Source organism: Macaca nemestrina, chromosome 10 (assembly GCF_043159975.1).
Source record: "Macaca nemestrina isolate mMacNem1 chromosome 10, mMacNem.hap1, whole genome shotgun sequence".
Taxonomy (NCBI): Eukaryota; Metazoa; Chordata; class Mammalia; order Primates; family Cercopithecidae; genus Macaca; species Macaca nemestrina.
This window is the reverse complement of record NC_092134.1, coordinates 119,710,330-119,738,038: the sequence shown is the minus strand read 5'-3', so window position 1 is coordinate 119,738,038 and position 27,709 is coordinate 119,710,330. Positions and strand designations below refer to the sequence as shown.

General features: G+C 38.1%; 1 protein-coding gene across 4 annotated transcripts in view; it reads right to left on the bottom strand.

Moving 5' to 3' along the window:
- Window positions 1-27,709, bottom strand: part of LOC105492107 (ST8 alpha-N-acetyl-neuraminide alpha-2,8-sialyltransferase 1) — a 144,738-nt gene that overhangs the window by 26,518 nt on the left and 90,511 nt on the right. Inside the window, exon 5 of one of the 4 annotated variants that reach the window (XM_071072072.1) lies at window positions 2-26,949. The exons of the other annotated variants lie outside the window; for them this stretch is intronic. Coding sequence (XP_070928173.1) covers window positions 26,889-26,949 — 61 coding nt within the window. The 3' untranslated portion in view covers window positions 2-26,888. Of the gene's footprint in view, window position 1; window positions 26,950-27,709 lie in introns of those variants that run through there. 4 annotated transcript variants of the gene reach the window in all.

Sequence of the window (27,709 nt, the reverse complement as noted above, 5' to 3'; positions counted from 1 at the left end):
GTGGAGGATTTTTTTAAAATGAAATTATCATGAACTAATCATTTACAAGATCTTTATAGCTGGTAGAGAGTGTATTTGCTAGTTCTGGGAAAGCAAAAGGAAATTTCTCATTGGTACGTGCCTGCCATCTATACCTTGCATGACTACATTAGGAGGCTGCTATAAGACATCATGCCAGGGTGCCTATGACTCATCTGCAATGAATTTCCATTGTATTTGATGTGATAAAAATTTGACCCACATAGAGAAATCATTATATTTGAAAAAGAAACAACTACCAGATTTGACTTTGACTTTCACGTGAACTTTTCTAATCTATTTTCAGTATGATCACTTGAGTACCAGAGTATCATAACACTCTACAAACATCCTCCACTACTGAAGATCAAAACAGAGTTCTAGTTTATATGTAACCACAACATAGCCTAAAATAGTGAATGAAAAGGCTTGCATGGGAATTAAGCTCTATATAAGCCCAGCAAAATGATTCCTGAAAACCTTGGAACTTATATTTAACTAACCTCAAAAACCTATACTGAGGAACAGAAGAGTCAACTCCAAGGCCTTGTTTTCAATTCACATCGTGAGACATGGTCACTCAAATGCTACAGTGAGTGAATAGGATAGATTTATTTTTAAATAACAGTGAATTATGTCTTCCTCTTCACAAAAGTAAAACAGAAATATTTTATTTGTAGAGAAATTTAGAAATAAAGATAAGCACAAAGGAGTATGTTTGGCAGAGGGACAGTGTTTAATAAATGTATATTGAATAAGAGAGAGAGAGAGAAGGAAAAGTAAAACAATAACCAACTGACAGTTCTACCATTCAGAGTTGACCTCAATTAACATACCGATTTTTGTCTTTCATATACACACCCCAATAGCAGAATTGAAAATTTACACACAACTCACAACTCGCATGTGCAAAAGTCTAACTTCTTCCCCCCTGCAATTGCCTTCATCTTACTCTGATGTTCCCATCTTCACCGATGGCAGAAGAAAAACCCTTAAATTTGCCAATTAAAAGCAATTAAGTATCTTTCAAAGTAAAAATAGTGTTGGGGGCAAACATTTCATTCATTTGAAATGCAAAACTCCTTCAGAGCTGGTTTTTCCCTCCCAGGTGGTCTCTCCGGGTCCTCTCCCTTCAGGATCCTCATGCTGTCTCCAATGTGGTGAAGCTGATCTGAGCTTGTCCTTGGGACCTAGCACTGGTGGTGTCTGCATGGCTGGTACGTCTGGTTTTTCTGGACACCAAGTTGACAATCAGAACTCAAGTCTGTAACCTTCTCTGTCGTCCCAGTAATCCGTGCCTGCCTTTTCTCTGCCTTGGGCCCTTTTTGTTCTATCAGTACTTTTAGTGCTTTTCTACATATTGGAAGTGTGGAAATGTCATGATTCCCAAAATATCACATGCATGCTATGGAGAACTGGAGGTAGCATCTCAAATCCATCCCTGGGCATTCCCTTCAGCCATTTTTCATTCTCTCCTAGCACCAAGATGGCTCCCTCCTAGGCCGCCAGTCTCCTTGGAGAAGCATGTAGTTATTTCAGACACCCACAATGCCCCCCCAAAATACCACTACCCTAACTTTCCAATTTACACCATCACCTGGAAAGAAAAAAAATGATGAGTGAAGACAGATGGAGAAGAAAGGGGAAAAAAAAGAGAACAGAAGAATGTGAAGCAAAAGGATAAGAGGAAGAGGAGGTAAATAAAAAGGTATTACCAAAAACAATAGCAAAGATAAAATAGGCAATCAAAAACTTGTATGATAAAGAGGCTGAAATGCAAAAAGAGAAAAAGAACAAAAATCATTTTCCTTCCTATCACTCATCCCATTATTTATCTGCCACAATGAACAAAGATGAAGAGAGAAATATCAAAGTGCAGAAAATAACAAAGAAGAGGAGGTGAGACGAAATGTCTCACTTGCTCTCTTCAATTTCAAGGCCTAAATTATACACTCATTTCACTTCACCTCCAATTCTTTAAATCACGTGCTGCAAACAGCCCCAAACAAACCACAGTAGGCTGCAAAACAGTTGATTCAGTGGCTAAGCAAAAACAGAGCCTGAGAGTTAATTATATTACAGTTGTTGAAAACAGAACATCTATTTTCATTTCACATTGTGATTGAAGTCGTAGTGGATGACATCAGCTTTTAAAGTAAACCTTTTCCTTGCTTATACCTATATTAGATGTGGGGCAAATAGTAATTTCTTCCATGTCTACATGTCCTCAGTTACTGTCTGCCTAGCCTAAGAAGTATTTTGAATACTGAATTTCATATGTTACATGTATATACAGCAATCATTCTCCTATCTCTCTAAAATATGGCTAATACCACCATTCTTCATCTATTTTCAAAAATGGAAAAGAAAGTTAAAAAAAACCCTGCACAATGCAGTGCACATTGGAATCTTCTTAATAGTATGTCCTATAATTGCAATAGGATAAGAAACGAAATATATTTACATTTTTCAATTTTTCAATTTGAAATTTGAATAAATTTCAAAAAAAGTTTATTAACATTTAACAAACGTAAGTAAACAAACTTATTTAACTTGTTTTATGATTGGGTTAATTTTAACACATTAGTTCACACCTTCACCCTGAAGGAATTTCTTGTAATGAGGTAGGGCAGTTGAATCATCCCTCAGAATCTCCAAGGGACTTGTTGTGCTACATCATATGCTAAGTTGGAAAGCTTGGTCCAAACATGTTCAGCGAGAGAAGCTGCCTCACGAGGGAAAAATTGTAGACAGTAACTTTTTGCTCTGCTTGAGTATTTTTATTTTGGTAATGGATTTACATTAGAAAATCTCTAATTTTCCAAAAAGAAAATCTCTAATACTTAAACAAGTGAGAGAAAAGACGTTGAAGAACTTATTTTTATCACAGTTAACAAGCAGTATAAAGTATTCATTCAAAATATCAATAATATTTTAATTAAAAGTAGCACTCTATGTGAAAGAAGTGTAAATAATCTTACTGACAGTTAACTAGAAAAAGAACATATATATATGTATACACATGTATATATACTGTATCTCTGGGTTTTTGTTTTCTTTGGAAGCAATCACTGTACTCATTGATTTATGATTGATAAATAAAATTAGTTTCTTTACATTTTAATATTAAATAAGATTCTAAATAGTCATATACTTTAACCCAAATATTAAATATACACACATATATATTATATATTACCCAAGAGAAACCCATACATATACAAATACCCCTAAATTGAAGTCTAAATGATTAGCCTGTGCTAACTCTAGTATTTCATCAGCAGCTACAACTCATGCCTGATGTGAAAAAGTCAAATTTAGAGGGAAATTAACAAGCCTTTTTGGGATCTCTTCAAACCCTAAAACAGCAAAAGAAACAGTCATGGATACATTTATTTTCTTTTCATTCATGTCCTCAATACTTCTTTCATTTATTTAACAAACATATGTTTGCTTGTTTTGATGGGAAATGAGAATTATAAAATTAATTTATGTTCATTTCAGGAAACAGAAAAGGTATAATTAAGAAAAAGAACAACTCCTATAGTTTCATGCAAGTGTTTAATGCACTGACATATTTCTCAGGTGTTTTGTCTTCTATATTTTACATAGATGAGATCATGCATTATATATGCTTCTATTTCATGCTTTTAAAAAAATGTTTAATCAAAAGTATTTCAGAGTCATTTAAAGCCATTGAATACATTTCTTATAATTTGAATGTTTAGAGTATGGTGCATATATGGACTAGATCACAAAATAATCATTTCAACCTCCTTCTGTATCTTCCTGTAGTCCAAAGTGGGAAAGCTAAGAACTGCCTTTCTCTTTTTTTTTTTTTTTTTTTTGAGACGGAGTCTCGCTCTGTCGCCCAGGCTGGAGTGCAGTGGCGGGATCTCGGCTCACTGCAAGCTCCGCCTCCCGGGTTCCCGCCATTCTCCTGCCTCAGCCTCCCGAGTAGCTGGGACCACAGGCGCCGCCACCTCGCCCGGCTAATTTTTTGTGTTTTTATTAGAGACAGGGTTTCGCCGTGTTAGCCAGGATGGTCTCGATCTCCTGACCTTGTGATCCGCCCATCTTGGCCTCCCAAAGTGCTGGGATTACAGGCTTGAGCCACCGCGCCCGGCCAGAACTGCCTTTCTCAGACTTCTTTATAGCTGGGATTCCAACTGTGATGCTGGCTCAGCCAATGTGATGTACCTGTGTGAGTCCTGACTTCTGAACTGGGTTAAATGAGGAGACAGGGACCCATTTTTCAAGCCAGATTCTGATTCAAGCAGCATGAGTTTGGAGTGAGCAGCTGAAGTTGTGGCTTCCCAGCATGGCAGGGATTCTGATTCTGACTGATTCTGCAGATTATTGATTGCTGGAGACGTTCTGTCGTTTGGCTTTTGGAGCTGTTTTCCATTTCCTTAATCAAGAATCTATTTCTTCACCCTCTCGACAGCTGTAAAATCCCTTTAAATAAATCCCTTTATGCTTAGGCTAGTTAGAATGAATTACATTCTCTGCAATATCCTTAACAATAGAATGTTTCTAATTGTGCAAAATAATACTTAATTCTGTTATATCTTCTTTTGCTTTGTACATCTTTATCCTTTATACATTGCTAGATTATTACTTTCTGACTTTTTTAGAAGTGTTATTATGAATTCAAAAGGTAGGAACATTTTCAAGATTCTTGATACATGTCAATTCTTTTGTTTTCCTAAAAGAAAGTTTGTATCCTCCTCTAGATCCTTTATACTCCCTTTAGCAGTGCATGAGAATATACAGCAGCTTTGTTATCATTTTTTATTTTTGCCATTTTGGTAGTTAAAAATAGATAATTTGCTTCCAGTTCTAATGTGAGTATATTTAATTATTAATATGACTGAATACTTATTTTACAAGCCATCTGTATTTACTCCTTTGTGACTTTTCCCCCTCTACATCCAATTATCTCCTAAGACTACAATATTTTTCATACCTGTTTACATATCATCTTTATAAATATATAAAAATATATGTATAGTTTTTTTGAGATGCAGTCTTACTCTGTCACTCAGGCTGGAGTGCAATGGCACAATCTCGGCTCACTGCAACTTCCTCCTCCTGGGTTCAAGCGATTCTCCTGCCTCAGCCTCCTGAGTAGCTGGGATTATAGATGCACACCACCACTCCTAGCTAATTTTTGTATTTTTTAGTAGAGACAGGGTTTCGCCCACCTTGGCCTCCCAAAGTGCTGGGATTACAAGCATGAGCCACCATGCCTGGCCTATTTATACTTTATCTTGGTATCTCTGATGCAATTTTTTTCCCAAATAATTGTTGGCTTTTAGATTTCGTTGATGTTTTAGAGACAAGAACAAATTTTAAATTTTTGGAGTCAAATGTGTAAATCATTTTTCTTTGATTTCTGCCAGCAGAAAGCACTCTATCCTCGAGACAAATAAGTATTCACACTAATGCTTTTAATTTTTGTAGTCTGTTCCTTACATTTAATGTGTGAATCCTTCTCCTGGGTCAAATGCTTGTACTGATCCCCACAAAGTTCACATCCACTCAGAACTTCAGAATGTGACTTTATTTAGAAACAGGATCTTTGTAGATGTAATAGTTAAGTCAAAATGAGGCCACAGCACATTAGGGTGAGCCCTGATCCAATGACTGGCAGCCTTATAAAAAGGAAAAACAGCGACACAGATCATACATAGGAAGAATGCTCTGTGAGGACAGAGGCAGAGATGGAGTGCTGAGTCTATCAGCCAGGAAAGCTATAGATTGTTAGACACCACCAGAAGCTAGGATGATGTAAGGAAGGATCCTCCTCTAGAGCCCTGGAAACTTCACAGAGAGCCTGACCTTGCTGACACCTTGATTTCAAAATTCTAGCCTCCAAAATTCTGAGAAAATAAATTTCCGTTGAGTCACACAGTTTGTGGTCACTTGTGGTAGCAGCCCTAAGAAACTAATAAAATGATTATACAGTTAATTTTGATATATGGCCTGAGATGAAGATTTAAGTTATTTTGTGCTCAAAGAGTGAACTAATAGGTCCAGATTCTAATTATTAGGATCTGGATCCTACTAATAGCTGGATCCTAGTAGGCATGTGAGGACCAATTGCTCACATTTCTCCTGTTAAATTAAAATGGAGACCAGGGCTGAGGAATTCCTGAGCAGACAAAGCCAGTCAGAGCTCATAAGTGGCCTTAACCTTGCTTGATTTGCAAACATAAGTGAAACAAAACTTGAGTTATTAATATTTCTTGTAAACGCCTATTAAAAAAAAGAAACTGGCTTGATAACATAAATGAAACAAAACTTGAGCTATTAATATTCCTTGTAAACACCTACATTAAAGAAAAATGAAACTTTTAAGTTCAGTTTATCAGAAGCCACCAACTAACAAACTTACGGTTATGTAACTAAATACTTTTCTGCAGGACAGACCAAATAAGGCAACTCTATAACCGTTACCAATCAAATGTTTTCTTGCTTTCTTTCAGCGTTCACCCCATAAAAAAGTCTTCTCCTTGCATTCCCTCTGCAGAGCCTGAAACCACCTTTGGTTTGGTGCTTTGTGAAACAAGAACCACTGTTTGCTCAAATAAACTCTTTAAAATTTTAGTGTACCTCAGTTTACTTTTTATCATTCCCCAACTCCACATTACCATCACAACATAGCTTGAATTGGCCGTGGGGGCAGTACTTAAACCATGCATATCAGCAGACACTAAAAATGAAGGCTTTCCTCCCCACCCCAGAGCTGGTTTTGAAACATTTACCAGCACACTGTTTCAATCGGTATACTTTTAATTGCTTTTGAATTACTATCAGTATCTTATACTGCAAATTTCTTATTCTTGAATATTTGGCTCTCAGCTGTAGTGCGTATTCATAATACATATGCATATAGTACATATTTTATATTCAAAAAATTCAAGAAGAATATGCAAGAAATAACCTTTCTGAGTTCTTGTATTTTATATATATATGACAACTTGGATAGACTTTTTGAAGAATCATACTTTTCACATCTTGGTACTTACCATGACATCTATCCTGAAATTTAGTGATAGGGAAAAGTCTGAAGCTACCTTGATCCTTACTCCATTGTAGGTAAATCACGTTTTTCTGATTGGATGCTTGTAGAGTTTTTCTCTTTATCTTTGAAGTGTAAAAATTCATCACAATATGTCTAAATGTGAATCTTTTTGCATTAATTTTATCTGGAATGTAACTAAGTACTTCCGTCTGTGGACCCAGTCCTGTCTCAGCTCTGGAAAGCCTTTAGGCTATTAAAACTTTTTTTTTTTTTTCTTATTGGGACTAATGATTACTTTTTAAAATTCTTCCTTGATTCTTCTTCAGAAAACTTGTCATCTTTAGGATGAATCTCCTTTCCTTTTCCTTCATCTGTTTTTTCTCATTATATTCATCTCTCTGAGTTTTTTTCCTCAACATTCTTAAAATGGAAATATTATGGAGTTTACTTTCTGCACTATAGCTCTGCTCTTTGCAACACCCAACATGAACTTTATTGCTTTCTTTGCAATTCTGCCTGCTCTCAGCCATCTCTCTTTTCATCTCAACTTTCAGCTCATCCTTTGTTCTCCTAACCACTCTGTGCACCTAAGGGGTCAATTCTTATTACGTCATCAAGCTAAGGCTTTGAAATTTTTTCTATTCCCTCTGCAAAAGCATGTTTATATGCGTGTTTTTCCTCTGTGTCTTTTTTGTTTGTTTGTTTGTTTGTTTTTGTTTTTTGAGATGGAGTCTCGCTTTGTTTCCAGGCTGGAATGCAGTGGCGTGATCTTGGCTCACTGCAACCTCCACCTCCCAGGTTCAATGATTCTCCTGCCTCAGCCTCCCGAGTTGCTGGGATTACAGGCACCCACCACCACACCTGGCTAATTTTTGTATTTTTAGTAGAGAGGGGGTTTCACCATGTTGGCCAGAATGGTCTCAATCTCTTGACCTCATGATGCACCCACCTCAGCCTCTCAGAGTGCTGGGATTACTGGTGTGAGCCACTGCACCTGACCTTTCCTCTAAGTCTTTAAGTCACATTTTCTGTATCACAAAATGTTTTGAGGCCAGGCGCAGTGGCTCACACCTGTAATCCCAGCACTATTGGGAGGCCAAGGCAGGCAGATCACAAGGTCAGCAGTTCGAGACCAGCCTGGCCAACATGGTGAAATCCCGCCTCTACTAAAAATATAAAAATCAGCCAGGCATGGTGGTGGGTGCCTGCAATCCCAGCTACTCGGGAGGCTGAGGCAGCAGATCACTGAACCTGGGAGGCGGAGGTTGCAGTGAGCCGAGATTGTGTCACTGCACTCCAGCCTTGGCGACAGAGCAAGACTCCATCTCAAAAAAACAAAAACAAAAACAAAAAAAAATGTTTTAAGGTGTTCTATACCAAATATTTTTTTTTATTATTTATCTTAAATAGTAGAAAAACAAACATAAAGCAAGAAACTTGTTCCAGAACCATATTTGGCTTCAAAAAGGTGTATATAGTATCCTTTTATCTTCAGGCACTAATCATTTGAGTATTCGTGCATTTTCTTTCTTAGACCTAGACTTACAAAGAATGCCACAGTGCAAAGACCTGAGCCTGGTTTCTCATGTCTAGCAAACGGTCATCTAAAATTTTTGCTAAACTGAGGGAAGATCTTCTACTCCAACTGACAGGTTGTCTGATGATGGTGAGGGAGTCACACGCAGAATTTAATTCTTCCTTTAGTGATAGAGATAAAAATTGCACCTCCAGCTGCACTGTTCTAAGGGCTCTTCTTCTCATCTTCCCTCCTTGAATGGTTTCCTAAAATCTTTACACAGCTCAGCCTGCAAAGTGATACTGCCTCTACTCTTCACTCTCTACCCATGGCAGTTTTGTGTATCGTGAAGTATGGCTGTCAAGTGGATGACGAAAGAGAAGAACTGATTAAGAGAAGAAAGGGCATGGCCCTAGCCAGCTAAGAAAAGAATTCACACAGCTTTGGGATTTTCTGTGTTTCTTTGCCAGTGGATAGAGTGGGGTTGAGTCACAGTCTTTTCCCATCTTCTTCCCAGATTTCTGTGCTATTCTGGTTCAGCAGGCTTAGTTTAGGATTATGACTCTCAACCCAACCCCCTCCTTGCTGCAGTTAGTGGAAATTCCCTGCAGATTCTAGCATTTTATTTTTCTCTTGTCCCTATTTTTCAGTTCTCTTGTAGATTTTTTTTGTCTATGTGTTTATTTATGATAATTTAATTTAAAAGTTGGAATATAACATTTCACCAGAATGGCACATACTAACCCAGATACTTGCTAATGACTCACTGTGTTAAACACTCTGCTAGATACTGAGAATAAAAAGATAAAAAGAGACAGAGCATTGCCATTGGAGAGCTAATCCTTCTAAGGGACAATACAAAGAAAGACTGTCTAGGCAGAGGACATTGCATGTGTGCAGAGCTACTGGTGAGTGTGGTCCCTGGAGAGTGACAAGCAATACCGGTATCTGAGGAAAGCAGGAGACAGTGGTGGGGATGATGACCTGAGATTCCATTTAAAAAGTAATGGGGACTGGGCGCGGTGGCTCATGCCTGTAATCCTGGCACTTTGGGAGGCCAAGGCAGGTGGATAATGAGGTCAGGAGTTCAAGACCAGCCTGGCCAACATGGTGAAACGCTGTCTTATCTAAAAATACAAAAATTAGCTGGGCACAGTGGTGGGCGTTTGTAATTCCAGCTACTCGAGAGGCTGAGGCAGCTTGAACCCAGGAGGCGGAGGTTGCAGTAAGCTAAGATCACACCACTACACTCCGGCCTGGGCCACAGAGCAAGACTCCATCTCCAAAAAAAAAAAAAGTAATGGGGAGCCAGTGAAGAATATTGACTCTGGATTTTAAAAGACAAATCTATACTGTGAAAAAAACGGGGAGGGGTGTTGAAGGAAGATCTTAGGACACTATTTTCAGCAAGGGATTAGAATTGCCTGAACAAAGACAATGGCAGTGGAAATACTGAGACAGTAACAGAGTTCATGGATGATGTAAAAGTGATATTAACAGTGTTTTGTAGATTAATATAGGGATGATGACAGCGAGGATGTACAAGAATGACTTCAAGGGCTCAGCATGGTGGCTCATGCCTGTAATCCCAATACTTTGGGAGGCTGAGGTGGGAGGATTGCTCCAGGCCAGGGATTTGAGACCACAATGGGCAACATAGGGAGAACTTGTCTCTAGAAAAATTAAAAAATCAGCTGGACATGGTGGCATGCTCCTGTTTTCTCAGCTACTTGAGAGGCTGAAGTGGGAGGATTGCTTGAGTCCAGGCAGTCAAGTCTACAGTGAGCTGTGATGGCACCACTGCACTCCAGTCTGAGAGACAGAGCAAGACAGGGTCTCAAAAAAAAAAAAAAAAAAGAATAACTTCAAAGTTATTCACCATGGTGGCTTGGCTTGACAGATGGTGCCAATAACTGTGATGAGGACTACAGGAGCAAGGACAGTTAGATGGGAGAAAAATTATTCACCTTAAGGACATATGAAACATGAGGTACCTGAGGATTTCTAAGTGGAGTTGGCCAGTAGACACATAGCTGTCTGAAGCACAGAAGAGAATCAGGGCCTGGGACAGGTCTGAACTAGTGGTAGTTTAACACTAGGGAACACCAACATTAAGGTAGCAGATGAAGGGAAAACCAACAAAGGAAGCTAACAAGAAACAGTAAAGAGAGCCGTATTGGGACATAGGGTGAAAAGAATATCAAGAATGCAGAAACATGTGTTAAGTGCGGCAGAGATGAAGTAATGTAAGTACCGGTAACCACTAGTTTCACTCGTCCAGGACTTTAAATCTCTGTTTCAAAATATTTATTTAACAACTGTTCAAACAAATAATGTCAAGCTCTTACAAAATAATGCTCTTACACAAAAATCAGAAAACTTTTCCGTCTAATGAGAATCTGTGTTATGAAACCGTTGCCTTCTGGGGTTTTAGCGACATCAGGCACATGTTATGATCTAGCATATATTTGACAAATGAAATCTCTTTTTTCACAGAATTTGTTGCTGTGAGATGTAAACCATGAAAAAGGCAACCTTCTAAGAGCCTCTAGTCTTAGAGGACAGCTATAAACTCTCTGAATCCTGCCCTCTCTGGGGCTTTGCAATACAAAAGAGTAGAGTCTGTTTCCCATTAGTTCTCCAAAAGCCATCATTAATCTTGCAGTAGCGAGGTCAGCCCTAGGAATAACTAGCTGTATAAATGGAATGATGTAAAGAACATGAAGGATTGCTTTCCAATCCCCCGCCTAAAATCCCCTGCCCAGCCCCCACTCCCAAGACAGTCAAAGTGTCTGCAGTTTCTCCAGTTAAAGAATTATTCCATTTTTTAAAAGCATTCTGTTTCCTTGAGGTGGCTCCAGTTAAAATGTAAAACCACAGAGAGAAGTAAAACATTACCCTTTATAAACTACTAACAGTTCAACAAAGATATGTTTATCAAATGACTCACTATCATGTTGAATAGAGTAGAGACTAGACATTGAGTTTAGAAGATCTGAACCACAGGGCCTTGCTAGGGGACAGGGCTCTTGGAACCAAGGAACACCACGTCACTGGGACTGGGAGCAAGGATACCACAACTGGGGAGGGGGTAATGGAAAGCAGCATTCCCCAGACTGTTGTTTTTAACCCATATTTGTCTTTAATAAACGTTAAGATCTCTTGGGCCATGCCTCTGCCGATTCTGATCCACTTCCCAGGGAAGGTATGGCCTCTTCTAAGAATCACATCTCCGCATATTCCAAACAATTAAAAATATGTTGGTGAACTTGATGTTTTGTAAGTTGAGTTGTGAAAATAGGTGAGTATGGGTATTTAAATATATAATTATATACTTTGTAGATATAATTATACTTAATTATATATAAATATGTAATAGACATAATAATATGTACATAAGATTATATATTTAAATACTAATATTTGGAAAATTTAATGAATTTCCAAATGAATTAAACGAATAATGTTGCATGTGATTTTCCAAAGACCCGTGCCCTGCTGGAAATCCTGACTTGACATTCCAGTTGTTCCACGATGACCACCCTATCACTAACATCTTCACTCCAAAACAAGTAAGAGACGAATAATTTTGTCAAATTAATTAGAATAAGCTTTTTTTCCTGAGCTGAAGAGTACCACAGGAGACAACTGTAAGATGAAATGATCATTTAAAGCAGAAAAACCAGCCCATGTGGGAAGAAAATACTTGGCTAGAATAAAGAAGCATAAGAGTTTGGGATGGCCAAGGATAAACTAAATCTTCTACTTTGCGCTAATGCAATAAGCTTTATTCTATTTTTTTTTTTTTTTTCTGAGATGGAGTCTTGCTCTGTCACCCAGGCTAGAGTGCAGTTGTAGGATCTCAGCTCACTGCAAGCTCCGCCTCCCAGGTTCATGCCATTCTCCTGCCTCAGTCTCTCGAGTAGCTGGGACTACAGGCATCTGCCACCACGCCCGTCGAATTTTTTGTATATTTTATTAGAGGTGGGGTTTCACCATGTTAGCCAGGATGGTCTCAATCTCCTGGCCTCATGATCCGCCTGCCTCAACCTCCCAAAGTATTAGGTTTATTCTTAGACTGGGTTGTTGTGGTTTTACAAATGTCAAAGTTTGAAAGACAAGAATAAGAATCTCTTACATGTGTGTTGACTAGGTTTAAAGTGCTGAGAAATACTGCCAATTGAATTTAGCTACTGCTATGGAAAGGAATGGTTGCTAGGGTTATTCTCATAGGAACCACAAGGAGACAGGAGACCCACAGGACACCAGCAGGAAGGAATAAATCCCTTTCCCCTTTCAGCCTCCCATAGTGTCCCTCTAGTGCCCCCAGTTGGAAACTAGCTGGCAAGGGGGAAACATGATTTGTAAAATCATGGTTTCAGCAACACAAACCAGGGTACATGGAAGTGGTTTTGCAGCTGAGAGGCAATAAGCTACTAAATAGCACAGTGGTAAGGCTGGAAGCATAAAAACTTGTTGGAGGATGACTGCAATTATTCAGGAGACACATGGACCAAGGTGACCAGTGGAGGAGGTGAATAATGCTCATAAAACATGAAAGTAGAGCCACCATAATTTAGCAGTGGATTTAATAAAATCAGCCAAGGGGGACTCCAATTCAAGGTTTTTGAGCTGAGCAAATGAAAAATGGAGTTTCCACTTCTTTGAGATGGGGGAAATGACAGAATACACAGGTTCACAGAAAAGGGGGAATTAGGAGTTCTGTACTGGGTATTTTAAGTTTGATATTCGTATTATATATCCAAATAGATGAGCCAAGCTGGGAGTTAGGTATATGAGTCTGGAGATAAAAGACAGGTCTCAGAGTACAAATTTAAGAGTCATCAGAGGATATACATATAGTATTTAAGCCCTGAGACTGGATAAAATCCTGTAGAAAGTGAATAAAATAGGCCGGGCGTGGTGGTGCATGCCTGGAATCCCAGCTACTCGGGAGGCTGAGGCAGGAGAATGGTTTGAACCTGGGAGGTGGCGGTTGCGGTGAGCCAAGATCGCGCCACTGCACTCCAGCCAGGTGACAGAGAGAAACTCTGCCTCAAAAATAAAATACTAAAATAAAAATAAATAAAAAATAAAATAACAAGAGAATCTAAAGAGCATTGACTTGGAAACTAAGTGAAGTAAGTGGTTTAAGGAGAGAAAAATCAATGTGTCACATGTTCCGGGTAGGTCAAATCAGAGAACTGAAAACTGACTACTCCAATCAGCAAAGCAGAATTAAGGAAATAACTCAAGAAAAATTTCCAAAATGAAAGGACATAACTTTGCAGATTTGAAAAGCTCCACTGCATGCCAGCACAATGAATGAAATTAAGCCAATCACTGGGCGTATCACTGTGAAATTTCAAAATATGAGGCGAGGAAGAAGACCAGATTAGAATGCAGGAGTAAGCAGACATACAGGTCACACACAAAAGATCAGGAATCACAATGACATCAGTTTTCTCAGAAGCAACACTGACTCTAGGAAGAAACATTGGAGGAACATCTTCAAAATGCTAAAAGGATTTCCAAAGTAGAAATAAAATCCCAGCAAAAATATCAATCAAGTGTAAGAGTAGAGTACTGTGGTGGTGTTTTTTGTTTTTTTTTTTGTTTGTTTTTTTTTGTTTTTTAACATTTACTGAGCATGCATTCTTTCACTCTTTCATATATTCTGTTACTGTCAGAATCTTTGAAATACAGAGCACAGAGTCATAAATCACCCTTTTTTGTCTCCCCAGGAGTTTCACTTAAGTATCTCAAGTCAATAAATCCTCCCTTTCTCTTTTAAATGGTAAACTCATTATTGACCTCTTGGAATTCTCTTGTTTTCTCTTCTCTCCCAGTAAAACACGACTAAGCTGTGATCCCAACCATAAACCCCTCCACAATATCTCTGGAACTACTTCTCAAAAAAAAACAAAGGGTCCAAAGACCTAGGTTCAAGTGCCTAATCTGCCACTTAATAGCTGATTGAAGCAATTCACCTCACTTGTCCGTCACAAAAGTTTTCACTGAAAAATCAGGATAATGCTAATACATACATTACTCACCTCTCAACATATCAGTTCTATGTGCCTCATGGTTGTGCAGTGCTTAGTATTTTCTTTTATATGCCATGCTTCCTCCAAATATTCCCTGTTTTATTTTCTATCTAATCATTTGTATTTCAGAGGAATTGGCAGATATTGTTTATTTAAAACAAATTATATTTTATCAAATATAATATATTATTTGGCTGGGTGCAGTGGCTCACACCTGTAATCTCAACACTTTGAGAGGCCAAGGTGGGCGGATCACTTGAGGTCAGGAGTTTGAGACCAGCCTGGCCAACATGGTGAAACCCCGTCTCTACTAAAAATACAAAAATTAGCTGGGTGTGGTGGTGGGTGCCTGTAATTCCAGCTACTTGGGATGCTGAGGCAGGAGAATCACTTGAACTCGGGAGGCAGAGGTTACAGTGAGCTGGGATCGCACCACTGTACTCCAACCTGAGCAACAGATCGAGACTCTGTCTAAAAAAAAAAAAAAAAAAAAAAAAAAGATATTATTTACTAACTATAAAGAAAAAAGTACTGCCAATAAAACCATGCCTCAGTGTTTTTATAATAGTATTGTGAATAGTCTTGTACTGGTCTCTTCTTGTTTTGGCATTTTTCATCCATTCTAAGGAACACAACAATTTTTCCTACTTTCATCTGCATTGTCTAGACAATCATTTTGCACAGAACTTAGTAACTACTTAACATAAACCATCATTTGCTGGTGGTTATTTTCTTCTTCCTTTTTTATGTTGCTTTGCAAGAAAATATAAAATTGCTTCCATTATTTCTCTGAAGTAATTTGCTTACAAATCAAATTTACATCCTAGGCTTTGTTTCTATCTTTATACACAATAGATATTCTATGTTTTTGGAGATATTTTAAATGCCAGTCAAACTCAACATGCGCAGTACAAACAGTGTGCATAATTTAATCAGGAGGACAGCACAGGAGCAGCTATGAGCAAGGTGACAACTATGTACTCCCAGTGCCAACTATGCCTCAGCTTCCAACTGGACATCACAGGTTGTACGCAGCAGCTGTTTCACAGATGTTAAAATATTAAAAACTGTGCAGCTCACAATCAATAAAATGTGTCAATTTAATCATGCGGGTAGCACTTCCTTTTTCTGCCTTTCCTTTCATTTGTATTTGCAATAATATTTATCAAATATGATATCTGTTCCACTAATTTATATTCTGCCCTTGTCAATAATTTGCATGGTGATTCTGATTCTCCTTTGTCTCATTACCGGGTGTATGTGCATGTGTGTGAGCACGTGTATTGTGTGTGTGTCCACAGAGATTCAGATATAAAAGCTACAGTAGAAACTTCGGTTAAAAATGCGTATCATGATTTATAAATCCAATAACACTAAAGTTCTAAAGCTCTGATTTTTAAAATTCTATTAAATGAATTAAAGCAACTTAGGAACAGAAACTTATAGAGATATGTTCTTATAATTCCAGTTGGAAAGAAAACTTTTTTAAAAGAAAAATATTGTTTTAAACAATATATAATCCAATGCAATACAATTAGTAATCATTGAGACTATATTCTATTTAATCTACATGGTTTCTAGTCTCCAGTAAAATGAATTACAAATATAAATTTAGCAATAAAGTCATTTTAATTTTAATAAAGTAATAGAAATATTCACCTACTAATAAATATTACTGTCTTATCCATTTTCATGAAGATAATGAAGAAAGTTCATAGCTGAACAATCTGAAATCACTGAATACGAAATCAACTCTGTGCAATGAATTGTTCACAGATGGACCCCTACCATTTTGCTCAAAGAGGCTCTTGGCATATATGGAGATAAGATAATTAGCCAGTTCACACTTCACACTTAAGTTTGCCTCTCACAGTTCAGCAGGGGCACAAATGCCTTGGCTGTAACGAAATAGCTACAAAGCTATTTTGTAAATCAAAAGGTTGACTCTACATTCCAAAAGGGGCATGCAGTCAACTACTAAAGTGGCGTTTCCCAGGATTTGCATCTGAACATCCCTAGGAGGGTTACATTTTCCAGGTCCTCTCTGTCTCCTCAGTGCCATTATCCAGGAGAACAAACCATGTTGATGCCAGACGAATGAAGCACATTCCCTTCACCACACACACACACACACACACACACACACACACATACACACACATACACATGCTAATATCATATACAAAACTGACAAAAATGCATAGCTACATTAGAAATCTGAAGAGTCATAGCAGTTAAGAGAGAATTAAGGGAAAATCATCTCAGGACACACACTTTCTGAAAAACAACTTACAATTGATTTCAGACATTTCAGTTTGTTTCTAGTCAACATGCCTAAGTTTCCCAAAGATTTCTCTCCTGCTCCTTCACCACGTCTCCCTTCTCTAGACCTTCTTTCTTCCCCAACCCCTCTCTTTTGCTCATCCCAACAATTCCACACTCACCTATTACTCAGATTCAACTCCAGAACCAACACAGGCCCTTGAGTTTCTCCCTGATCCCTAGAAGTCAGCAAGAAATAGTTCCATATACAGACAGCACACCTTCAAAACAAAATTCTGGTGCTGACTGTTAAACGTTTTCTGCCTCATTCCGTGCAGAGAGTGGTTGAACAACTCATCTTTGATCACACAGGCAATGCTGTCCCATTAGCTGACAGAAACCCCTCCGCACATTTTCTTTCACTGAAATTGCAACTCACTGACATTTTACTGATTCAAAAAAAGATTCAACTGAAGCACACACTAAAAAGAGGGCTGAGGAGGGGTGGATGAGAGAAAGCGGGTACAAACTGTTGGCCCAGTGGCATATCAATATAAATCCTGGGTAAAGATTCTCCACCTGGTACCCTTGCTGGGTCCTCCCCTAATGTTTTTCCACGGGGTACAACCCACTCTCAGTGGGCCTGCATGAAAGCGCCACGAGAACTTGGGCTATTCTAATATTTATTTACTAATTCTGTACTAATTTTGCTTTTAGAGTAATGTTTGATCTTATCTGCTATTTAACACTGAAGACTAGAGCTTCACAGAGGGAAAGAAAGGAAGAAGATAAACGGACATTTACGCAGTAACTCCTGTGTGTCAGGTCCTGGGTTCTTGGTTCTATGCTCACCTCTGCTGCTCTCAGGACAAGGTTACCGGAAAGATGGGGAGAATGTTCTGACTCTGAATTAAGTGCATAAAATTTGGAGTTCAAGTTAATCTCATTTAAATCTGGAAGGGCAGGAACCCACACACAAAATCAGGGCTTTATTCAAACTGTTTGCCCCTCCAACTCACAGGGCTGTGGTATTGTCAAAATGAGTTAATATTAGGAGAAATTATAAAATAACAAGGCCCTTTTTTAGAGAGATGGGGCCTCACTCTGTCATCCAGGCTGCAGTACAGTGGCATGATCACAGCTCACTGCAGCCTTGAACTCCTAGGTTCAAGTAATCCTCCTATCTCAGCTTTCTAAGCAACTAGGACTATAGGCACCATGTCTGGCTAATTTTTTATTTTTTATTTTTGTAGTGATAAGGTCTCACTGTATGGCCCAGGCTGTTCTCAAAGCCCTGGCCTCAAGCAATCCTCCCACCTCAGCCTCCTACCTCCCAAAGAGTTGGGATTACAGGTGTGAGCCACTGCGCCCAGCCAAGGTCTGCTTTTTAAATATTTTTTTCCCCATTATAAAGTTTTGCAACTTTGGAAAATGTTGATCTTTTTTTCCTTAGAGATTTTCTCTTAATATAACTACATAAATATAATTTTATATATTTACACATTTATATATTTATTTTTTCACTTAATATTAGAACATGAGCATTTCACCATTTATTAAAACCACTTATGTACATTAATCCATAATATCTTTGCATAATATACCATCAATATGGATATATCATAAGTTACAAAATCACTGGTTTTTTTTTTTTTTAGGTTTGGAGATACTATTTTGTTCTCATTAGCCATTTATGATGTACATAATACGTTTGTGTACAGTAGAGTTTTTTCTTGTTTTTTAGGATGGATTTGTAGAAAAATCATGAAAAGTCTATTTTAAAATAATAATTATTTATTTATCTGTCAACTTTACTAAACGTTTGTTAATTGTGGTAGACTTTTCAAAGTATCAACTTTGGCTTTTTGGACCCACTCTGTTGTATTTTTGTTTTCAGTTTATTCTTTTCTGGTTTTTGTTGTTGCTGTCTGTTCCTCTTTCAACCTTTTGGAGATCCTGGATTTTAAACTGATGCTGTAATGGAATAGGTCTTGAGGGTCTTCAGGAAGGCAATGAGTTTATTTTGAATATGTGAGGGATATACATTGTTGTCACTCAAGGGCAGACTGTGGCAGATTATAGTTTCCAGAGATGGACACAAAAAATCTCCTACCATGCATACTCTTCTAATAATGTTACTTGAAAACTTCCCCCAACAAGCGGTGGATCTGTGCTAGAACTCTTCTCTCTTGTACCTGGGTGGGACTTTGTGATTGCTTCAACCAATAGAGTATGATGAAAGTGATGCTAGCGCACTTCCCATGTAAGGCTATTGAAACGTCATGCACTTCAAATTGTTCTGTATGGACACTAGCTTTGGGGGAAGCCGGCTGCCATGTAAACAGTCCAACTTCCTGTATTCGATCATGCTGAGGGTGCCCACACTAATTCACAAGGAGAAACCACACGGAAAGCCCTGAGACTACAGGAAGGGAGATGCTTGACCAGCCCCGGCTACTCCAAGCCTTTGCCATTTCAACTCCAGCCACCATGTGAGAGATCATGAGACAGATCTGTTCAGCCTAGTTCTTCCTGAATTCCTGACCCACAGAAACAGTGAAAGATACTAAAATTATTGCTGTTGCTGCTTAGGACAAAAGGATGACTTGTCACTAAGAAGTAAAAAACTGAAAGAAGAGCTAATAACATTTCGATCTCCCCCTCCCAACTTATGCAATGTCATTTTCCAGTATTTTAGTTGTCTTTTGTTTTGATCACACAAATCTGCAAAAATAATGTATGAAAATAATTATTATTTTATACAGATAAAATGGTTTGGATTTATTGATATGCTTAGCAACTCATTTGCATCCCAGATTTTTTTCTGGAGTAACATACTGTTTTTCTGAGATATATTCTTCAGATTTCCTCTCAGTGAAGGATCTTTGGAGGTAAAAAATCTGTGTCTGTTTTTCAGAAAACATTTTCTATTGAAACAACTATTGAAGAAATAGATTGCTGAATATGCATTTCGATGTTGGTAGTTTCTCTCTCAGCACTTTGAAGATACTCTTCCACTGTTTCCTGATGTCCATTTTTACTGTTAGAAGTTTGTTTTTAGTATAATTATTCTTTTGCAGGTGATCTGTCTTTTCTTTCTGGCTGCTTTTATAAGCTTCTTATTATCTTTAGTTCTGTTTCACTAAAGTTGTCTGTTTGCATTTAAAAAAATTTTAATTGATCTGCTTGATACTTTGTGTTTTCTTTACTTATGGATCACATTAATCATGAATTCTGAAAAAGAATTCTTATCTCTATTTTATAGTTCCACAATTCCACTTTAGCATATTCTTTCTTATTCTATCCTCCATGTTTCTTTGTCTTGCCTTTATATTTTCCATAGCCTCATTATCTGGAAAATTATTTGCTTTATCTTCCAGTTCACCAATTCTCTCTTCAGTTATGTCTAATTTGATGTCTTTCCATTTCAACAATTATAGTTTTCATTTCTAAAAGTTCAATTTAGTTCTTTTTCAAGTCTACCTACTTAATTTGGATATTCTCTTACTGACTTCTCATTCTTTTTATTTTCTATAAAGATTACATATTTAGTAATCTACTGCATCTGAAAATTCCAATATGTTCTCAGGCATTAAATTCATCTGTTACTTTTTGTTTGATTTTTGTCTCTGAGAATTTACACTATTGATGGCTTGTGTGCATTTTGAGTGTTTGCTTATGAGCTATCATTTGTTTGAACATAGCATATAAGAATTCCATGAGCTTTCTTCCAGAAGAAATTTGTTTGCTTCTGTTGGAAGCCAAGGGCTGCTACTGACCTGGAACCACAATAGGCTCCTTCTCAGGGCTTAATAAGGGACACCCATTAACATGGTGAGTCCAGAGATTGGTCTCTTTTCTAAGTTTTGATATCTGACTTTTATAATTCTCAGCATTTGGTCTGGTTTTTGTTCCCTCGTTTTCTGTTTTTGTTTTTTTTTGGTGGGAAGGTGGGCATGCAGATATGGTTGGAGATTTCTCTAAATCTGATGAGTACAAAAATGTATTGAATAATATGTTTTATCCAAGAACAAAATGTATTGCAACAGGAGAGTCCTCTTGAGTAGCTAATTTGGATATCAGTCAGAATAGCTTCTACTAGATGCAGTTACATTATCTTGTTTATATCTCTCAGCGGTCCCCAAGGTAAATAATTTTATACTCAATTGACATATGATACATTAAGTAACTAAGGTTACATAGCTAGTAGGTAGGAGCACTTACTAGCACTAGTAGTAGAATTTGAAAACAAATCCGTTCTAATCAAAACTTGTGTTCTTCACCGCTATGTAATATTGCCTCTCAGACACCACCTCCATGTATTCATATTTTTAGGGGCTTTTTCTTTTCTATCTCCTACTTGCTATCTCTAGTCTCAGTTTTATTATCTGCCTTCTAATTCCCTTATTTCAGAACAGATGTTAGAATAAATAGCTATCAATGACTCCGAAGCCTTGATACAAACACTGATAAGCTGCTCTGAGTTTGAAGAAAAAAAAAAAAAAAGAAGTCAAACAGCAAAAGAGATATGGAAGTTTTAGGAAGGCAGTTTGAAACATGCATGTATATTATGTGTACATTGGGTTGTACACAATTTTAAAGATAAATTGCTATAACCTTCTTGGACCCAAGTTATTTTCCTCAAAGCTCAAGTTATTATTTAAAAAGCACATAAATAACATAAGCAATTGTTCCCCCTGTGATTATCTCTATGTTCTCAATTCCCTTTATTCAACTTAGAGGCACTAACCATTGGATAAAATCTCTTCCACTGGTATGCAGATTATACCTCAAAATAAATATTGAGGTCTCATATCAAGTCCTCTTATTGAATTAAAAGTAATGCATTTACAAATTTTAAAAGTTTAACTCCACCATGATTTTTACTACGTTTGTTCTAAACACTTTTCTGTTTCCTAGTTCATGCCAACTCTTTTTTTTTTGAGACAGGGTCTTGTTCTGCTGCCTAGGCTAGAGTGCAATTATGGCTAACCTAACCCTAACCCTAACCCAGCTTTCTGGACTCAAGCAATCCTCTCACCTCAGCCTCCTGAGTAGCTGGCACTACAAGAACATGCCTCCCTACCCAGCCAGGTTTTTATTATTTTTTGTAGAGAACATTTTTTTATAATTTCAGAAGGTAATATGTTTTGTATCTGTGTCCACACCCACATCTCATATTGAATTGTAATCCCCAGTGTTGGAGGTGGGGCCTGATGGTAGGTGATTGGATTATGGCGACAATTTCTCATCAATGGCTTAGTACTATCCCCTTGGTGCTGTCCTTGCAATAGTAAGTGACTTATCATAAGACCTGACTGTTTAAAAGTGTGGCAGCTCGCTCACTCCCTCTTGCTCCTGCTCCGGCCATGTGACATGCCTGATCCCCCTTTGCCTTCTGCCATGATTGTGAGTTTACGAGGCCTCCCCAGATGCTGAGCAGATGCCAACATCATGCTTCCTGTAAAGTCTGCCGAACCATGAGCCAACTGAACCTCTTTTCTTTACGAATTACCCAGTCTCCGGCATTTCTTTTTTTGAGACAGAGTCTCGCTCTGCCACCCAGGCTGGAGTGCAGCGGCGTGATCTCTGCTCACTGCAAGCAATGTGGGAATGGACTAATACAGAAGGGTCCCCTCAAATTTATAAAATCCCTTCAATGGACACTACAACCATGGGCACGTCTGCTTCTGTGAGCAACTTCAGGGTTTGAGGCCATCTCATTCAACTTTGTATGTCACGTCCCAGAGTAGATTTCAAGAAATATTTGTTGGCTCTCCTTTTACTCCTCCATCTCCCCGTAAATTTCCAGACCTTCAAATTCCATATGTATACTTTTCTAAAATATATTTGCTCAAGACCAATCTGACAGTCTAAAGAACTCTCTTTTCCAAATTCTATTTCCATAATTTTTCTTTTCCTACTTCATAAAAGAAAGTCATGCCTCCTATTATCCCAAATACTATAATGATGCATTGCCCCAAAGGATAAAAGCCACTAGGCCACCAAACAAAGAAACATTTCCAAAATACACAGCTTCTGAAAGAATATCCCCTGAACAAAAGCAAACATTTATTTAGAAGAAATAGAGAGGAGCTGTGCCTTATTTTGTCCAAGGGACAAACTCTTGATAGTTCCCTATACTGTATATGTTGAATAATTAAACCTCAGAAGTGAGATGATTATAGTGGGTAACGTTATAGTGTAACACTTATTTGAATTAAAAAGGTAGTCCATCTTTTCTGACAAAAAGTTAACTTAATAAATTAATTTGACAAAGAGACTGACTTTGCCATGAGGACATGTAACATCGGAAGAACTAGATTCGCACTTCTGAAATTCTGACAATACATATTTAAAGTATATGTATGTAATGCCCTCAAAAGTCCAAACTTGGCAACAATTTAACCTATGCCACAAAATTAGGTTAATTAAAATAATCAAGGGAATCATGGATTTTAAAAATATTTTAAAGGATATTTGGACAGTAACTTGATCACTACACAATATAACCACGTAACAAAATGGCACTATATCCTTGAAATTCATACAAATAAAATAAAGAGTATTTGAACAAAAATGTTTTAAGACGAAAGGCTACAGATGGTGCATTGATGAAGGGTAATGATATGTATGAATCCTCTGCCTTCCACCTGTAAGGGCCAGCAAAGGAAGAAAAAGGATAATAGTAAGGAGTTTAAAGATCTAGCTGCCAGATTAAAACCACCTCTCTCCTCTCTTCGCCCATAAAAATTCAATCAGAGGATGAATGTGACTGCAAAGCCCTTCCTAATCTTATGTCTCAGGCACCCTAACTAATCTTTTTGTTCTGGGTACTGTCAAGAAGAATGCACTCCAAACAAGATATCCTAAGAAAGGCTGTAGCAAAGCTCCTTCTTACTGTAGCAAATCTCCTTCTTACCGAGAATTTCTTTCAGATAGAGCAATAAGTATTACCTTCTCTAACTTTCTTTTTGTCACTATAATTCTGTGTGCCTCTCATATATGTGTACTTAATTTTTCTAAAACCTGTTTTATCTTGTTACTGATATTTTCTAACAGAATTTTGTAGTGAAAACTCTTAATGCTTATAACTTCTGATAGAATATTTTTTAGCAGAATCAAGGTTTTGGAGACAGCTATGAAAATTAGCATTTCCACTGCACATCTCTGCCCAATGAGTTTAATTTTTCATCACATGAAAGTACAAGGTAACCACTGATGTCTTGGATTTGCACAGCTTTGAGGGAAGACTACGAGATAGGAATAAAATATCTAATATAAATAGGATAATCTAATATAGAAATACATACTGCCTTTCTCACTTTAATATCATTTCTTCCATTTTACTGGGCCATGATAGTATAGCATCATCTATATTTTAATCCCTACATACAAGTGTTTGCACTTTGTATACCACCCTGTTTGCATATACTGCTGGCCACGTGAAGAAGATGCTATGAATGCAGTCTCAGACGTATTTAAACAAAAGTTTCCAGCACTTGCTACCTGTTTGATCCCTTCTAGACAATGAAAAGTTGATAAGTGATGACTTAAAACATTGTATTCCAATTTGAGCACAGAGCTTCACAACACTGACAGTGGTGCTGATTAGGCTTTAACTATATTTCTATTCACATATTTTTATTGGCCAGGTGCGGTGGTTCATGCCTGGAATGCCAGTACTTCAGGAGAAAAGGCAGGTGGATCACCTGATGTCAGGAGTTCAAGACCAGCCTGGCCAACATGGTGAAACCCTGTCTCTACAAAAAATACAAAATTAGCTGGACATGGTGGCGCATGACTGTAATCCCAGCTACTTGGGAGGTTGAAGCAGAAGAATCTTTTGAACCGGGGAGGCAGGGGTTGCAATGAGCCAAGATCGCTCCACTGCCCTCCAGCCTGGGCAACAAGAGTGAAAAACTGTCTCAAAAAAAAAAAAAAAAAGTTTTTATCAATCCTTATGTTCAAGACACTGAGATCCCTTTTATATAGAACTTACACTCTAGTATACTTCTCTGGAACTCAATTTTGTCAAAAAAGCAAACCGAGAACCTTTAAAATTAACTATAAGTTGTATAGTCCTCCATCACTTAGCATACCTTTTTCTTACGTTTTTAGTAAAGTATATGTACTGAAGAGTGCATCTAACATACACGTGCAGCCTAAGGAATCATTATGAAGTTTATATCCATGTTACACCAGCCTGGCCAAGAAAAAGAACACTTCTAGCAATCCAGAAGTCCCATTATTCCACACCTGAACCCAATACTCTTCCTACCCTGATAAGTGATTACTTACTATTCCTTATAGTTTTACTTGCTACATCTTTGTTCCTAGCTGTATTGTTAGTTGCTTTTATTTTTATTTTAAATTTTCTTCTACTTCTTCTTCTTCTTCTTCTTCTTCTTCTTCTTCTTCTTCTTCTTCTTCTTATTATTATTATTATTATTATTTTAGAGACAAGGTCTCACTCGACAGACTTTGGTGCAGTGGCACAAACTTGGCTCACTGCAGCCTTGACCTCCTGGACTCAAGCAATTCTGCTGCCTCAGCCTCCCAAGTAGCTAGGACTACAGCTGCATGCCACCATACCCGGCTAACTTTTGTATGTTTTGGTAGAGATGAGGTTTTGCCATGTTGCCCAGACTGGTCTCAACTCCTCAGCCAGTCCACCAGCCTCGGCCTCCCAAAGTGCTAAGATTACAGGCGTGAGCCACTGGGCCCAGCAGCTTTATTTTTAAGTCTTAACCACCTGAAAATAATTTTTGGTATAAGTTATGATGAGGTAGAGGTTTAATTTACTTTATTTTTTTCCCATATGTAATCTAATTATCCCAACATCATTTTGAAAAATTTATACTTCTTCGCTATTCTCGACTCTTCATATTTATATCACTGATATAAATATGACATCTGTCATATATATGGTTTATATCTATGTGGAAATATTTGGGAGTATCCTATTCTGTTTCACTGCTCAGTTGGTTTATCCCTGCAACAGAGCCACATTGTCTAAATTATAATAGCTTTTTAACAAGTCTTAATATCTTATAAAGCAACGCTGCCAATCATTTTTTCTTCAAGAGATTCTTTGTTATTCTCGGCTCTTCATATTTCTACATAACTTTTGAAGTTTAGCACACATATACACATGCATGCATCATGAAGATTTCCATTGGAATTTCAATGAATCTGTAGATAGATTTGGGTAGACCTGGTGCCTTTACAATACTGAGTCTTTCAATCATGCACATGGTATTATCAGTACATCTAATCAGGTTGTCTAAAGTGTCTCTCAATAAAATTTCATATTTTTTCCAAAGAGGACTTGCTTTCTTGTTTAATTAAATGTATCATATTATTTGATGCTATTGTAAATGCAATTTTTTCTTATGTTACCAAATGGAATTGGTGTATGCATGTTGATTTGAACAGAAATGTTGTTACATTGAATATTTTTTTTTTTTTTTTTTTTTTGAGACAGAGTCTCGCTCTGTCGCCCAGGCTGTAGTGCAGTGGCCGCATCTCAGCTCACTGCAAGCTCCGCCTCCCAGGTTCATGCCATTCTCCTGCCTCAGCCTCCCGAGTAGCTGGGACTACAGGCGCCTGCCACTACGCCTGGCTAGTTTTTTGTATTTTTTAGTAGAGACGGGGTTTCACCGTGTTAGCCAGGATGGTCTCGATCTCCTGACCTCGTGATCCACCCGTCTCGGCCTCCCAAAGTGCTGGGATTACAGGCTTGGGCCACCGCGCCCGGCCTGAATACATTTTTTAAAGTAAAGAAACTTTCACTTTTACAAAATTATGTATAACCTGTGAAAATGCTACTGTCCCCTTGTGCAACACATGAATCACAGAGAAAGATCAGAGGGTGTGATGGTGTAATGTTATGAAATATATATTTGATCTTTGACCTTGTAACTCCTAAAATCTTTAGCAACTCCACATTGATACCTCTTTGCATCTTAATGAGTTGACTGACAGCTGACCAGCCCTTCCAGGTGGGGGCTGTTCACTGGAAAGAATCAAGGCAGGATTCTAGGGTTGGGATTTTCAGGCCCACTCCGTGACCTCTGGGGAGGAGAAAAGGGTTACAGGTTAAGTTGATCACCAGTGGCTAATGGTTTCATCAATCATGCCTGCTAATGAAGCCTCCATAAAACTCCAAAAGGACAGGGCTTGGAGAGCTTCCAGATAAGAAGGTGGGGGTTTCTGGAGGGTGATGTGCCCACGGAGGGCACAGAAGCTCCGCGTCCCTTCCCCCATACCTCATCCTATGCACTCCTTCATCTGAATCCTTTGTAACATAATAAACCAGTAAACGTAAGTAAGTGTTTCCTTGAGTTCTGTGAGCTGCCCTAGCAAATTAATCAAACTCAAAAAGAGAGTTGGGGGAACCCCAACTTGAAGCCAATCAGTCAAAAGTTCCAGAGGCCTAGATTTGTGACTGGTAGGGGTTGGGGGTAGTCTTGTAGGACTGAGCCCTCAGTCTGTGGGATCTGACACTATCTGTAGATAGTGCTGGAATTGAATTGGAGATACCCCGCTGGTGTCTGCTGCAGAACTGCTTGCTTGCTTGGTGTGTGGGGGAAAAACACAAACACATTTGGTGGCAGAAGTTTTCTATGTTGATTATTCTGGGAAAACTCTATTGTCTCCTTGGGCAACATATGGATTTCGGAAAAAGATGAGAGGGTGTGATGGTGTAATATTCTGAATTATATATTTGAGATCTTTGATCTCATTTCGTGGCATACAACACCTAAAATCTTTAGAAACCACGGTGTTATCTTTTTGCATGTTAATGAGTTGACTGAGGCCCTATGCAGCTTC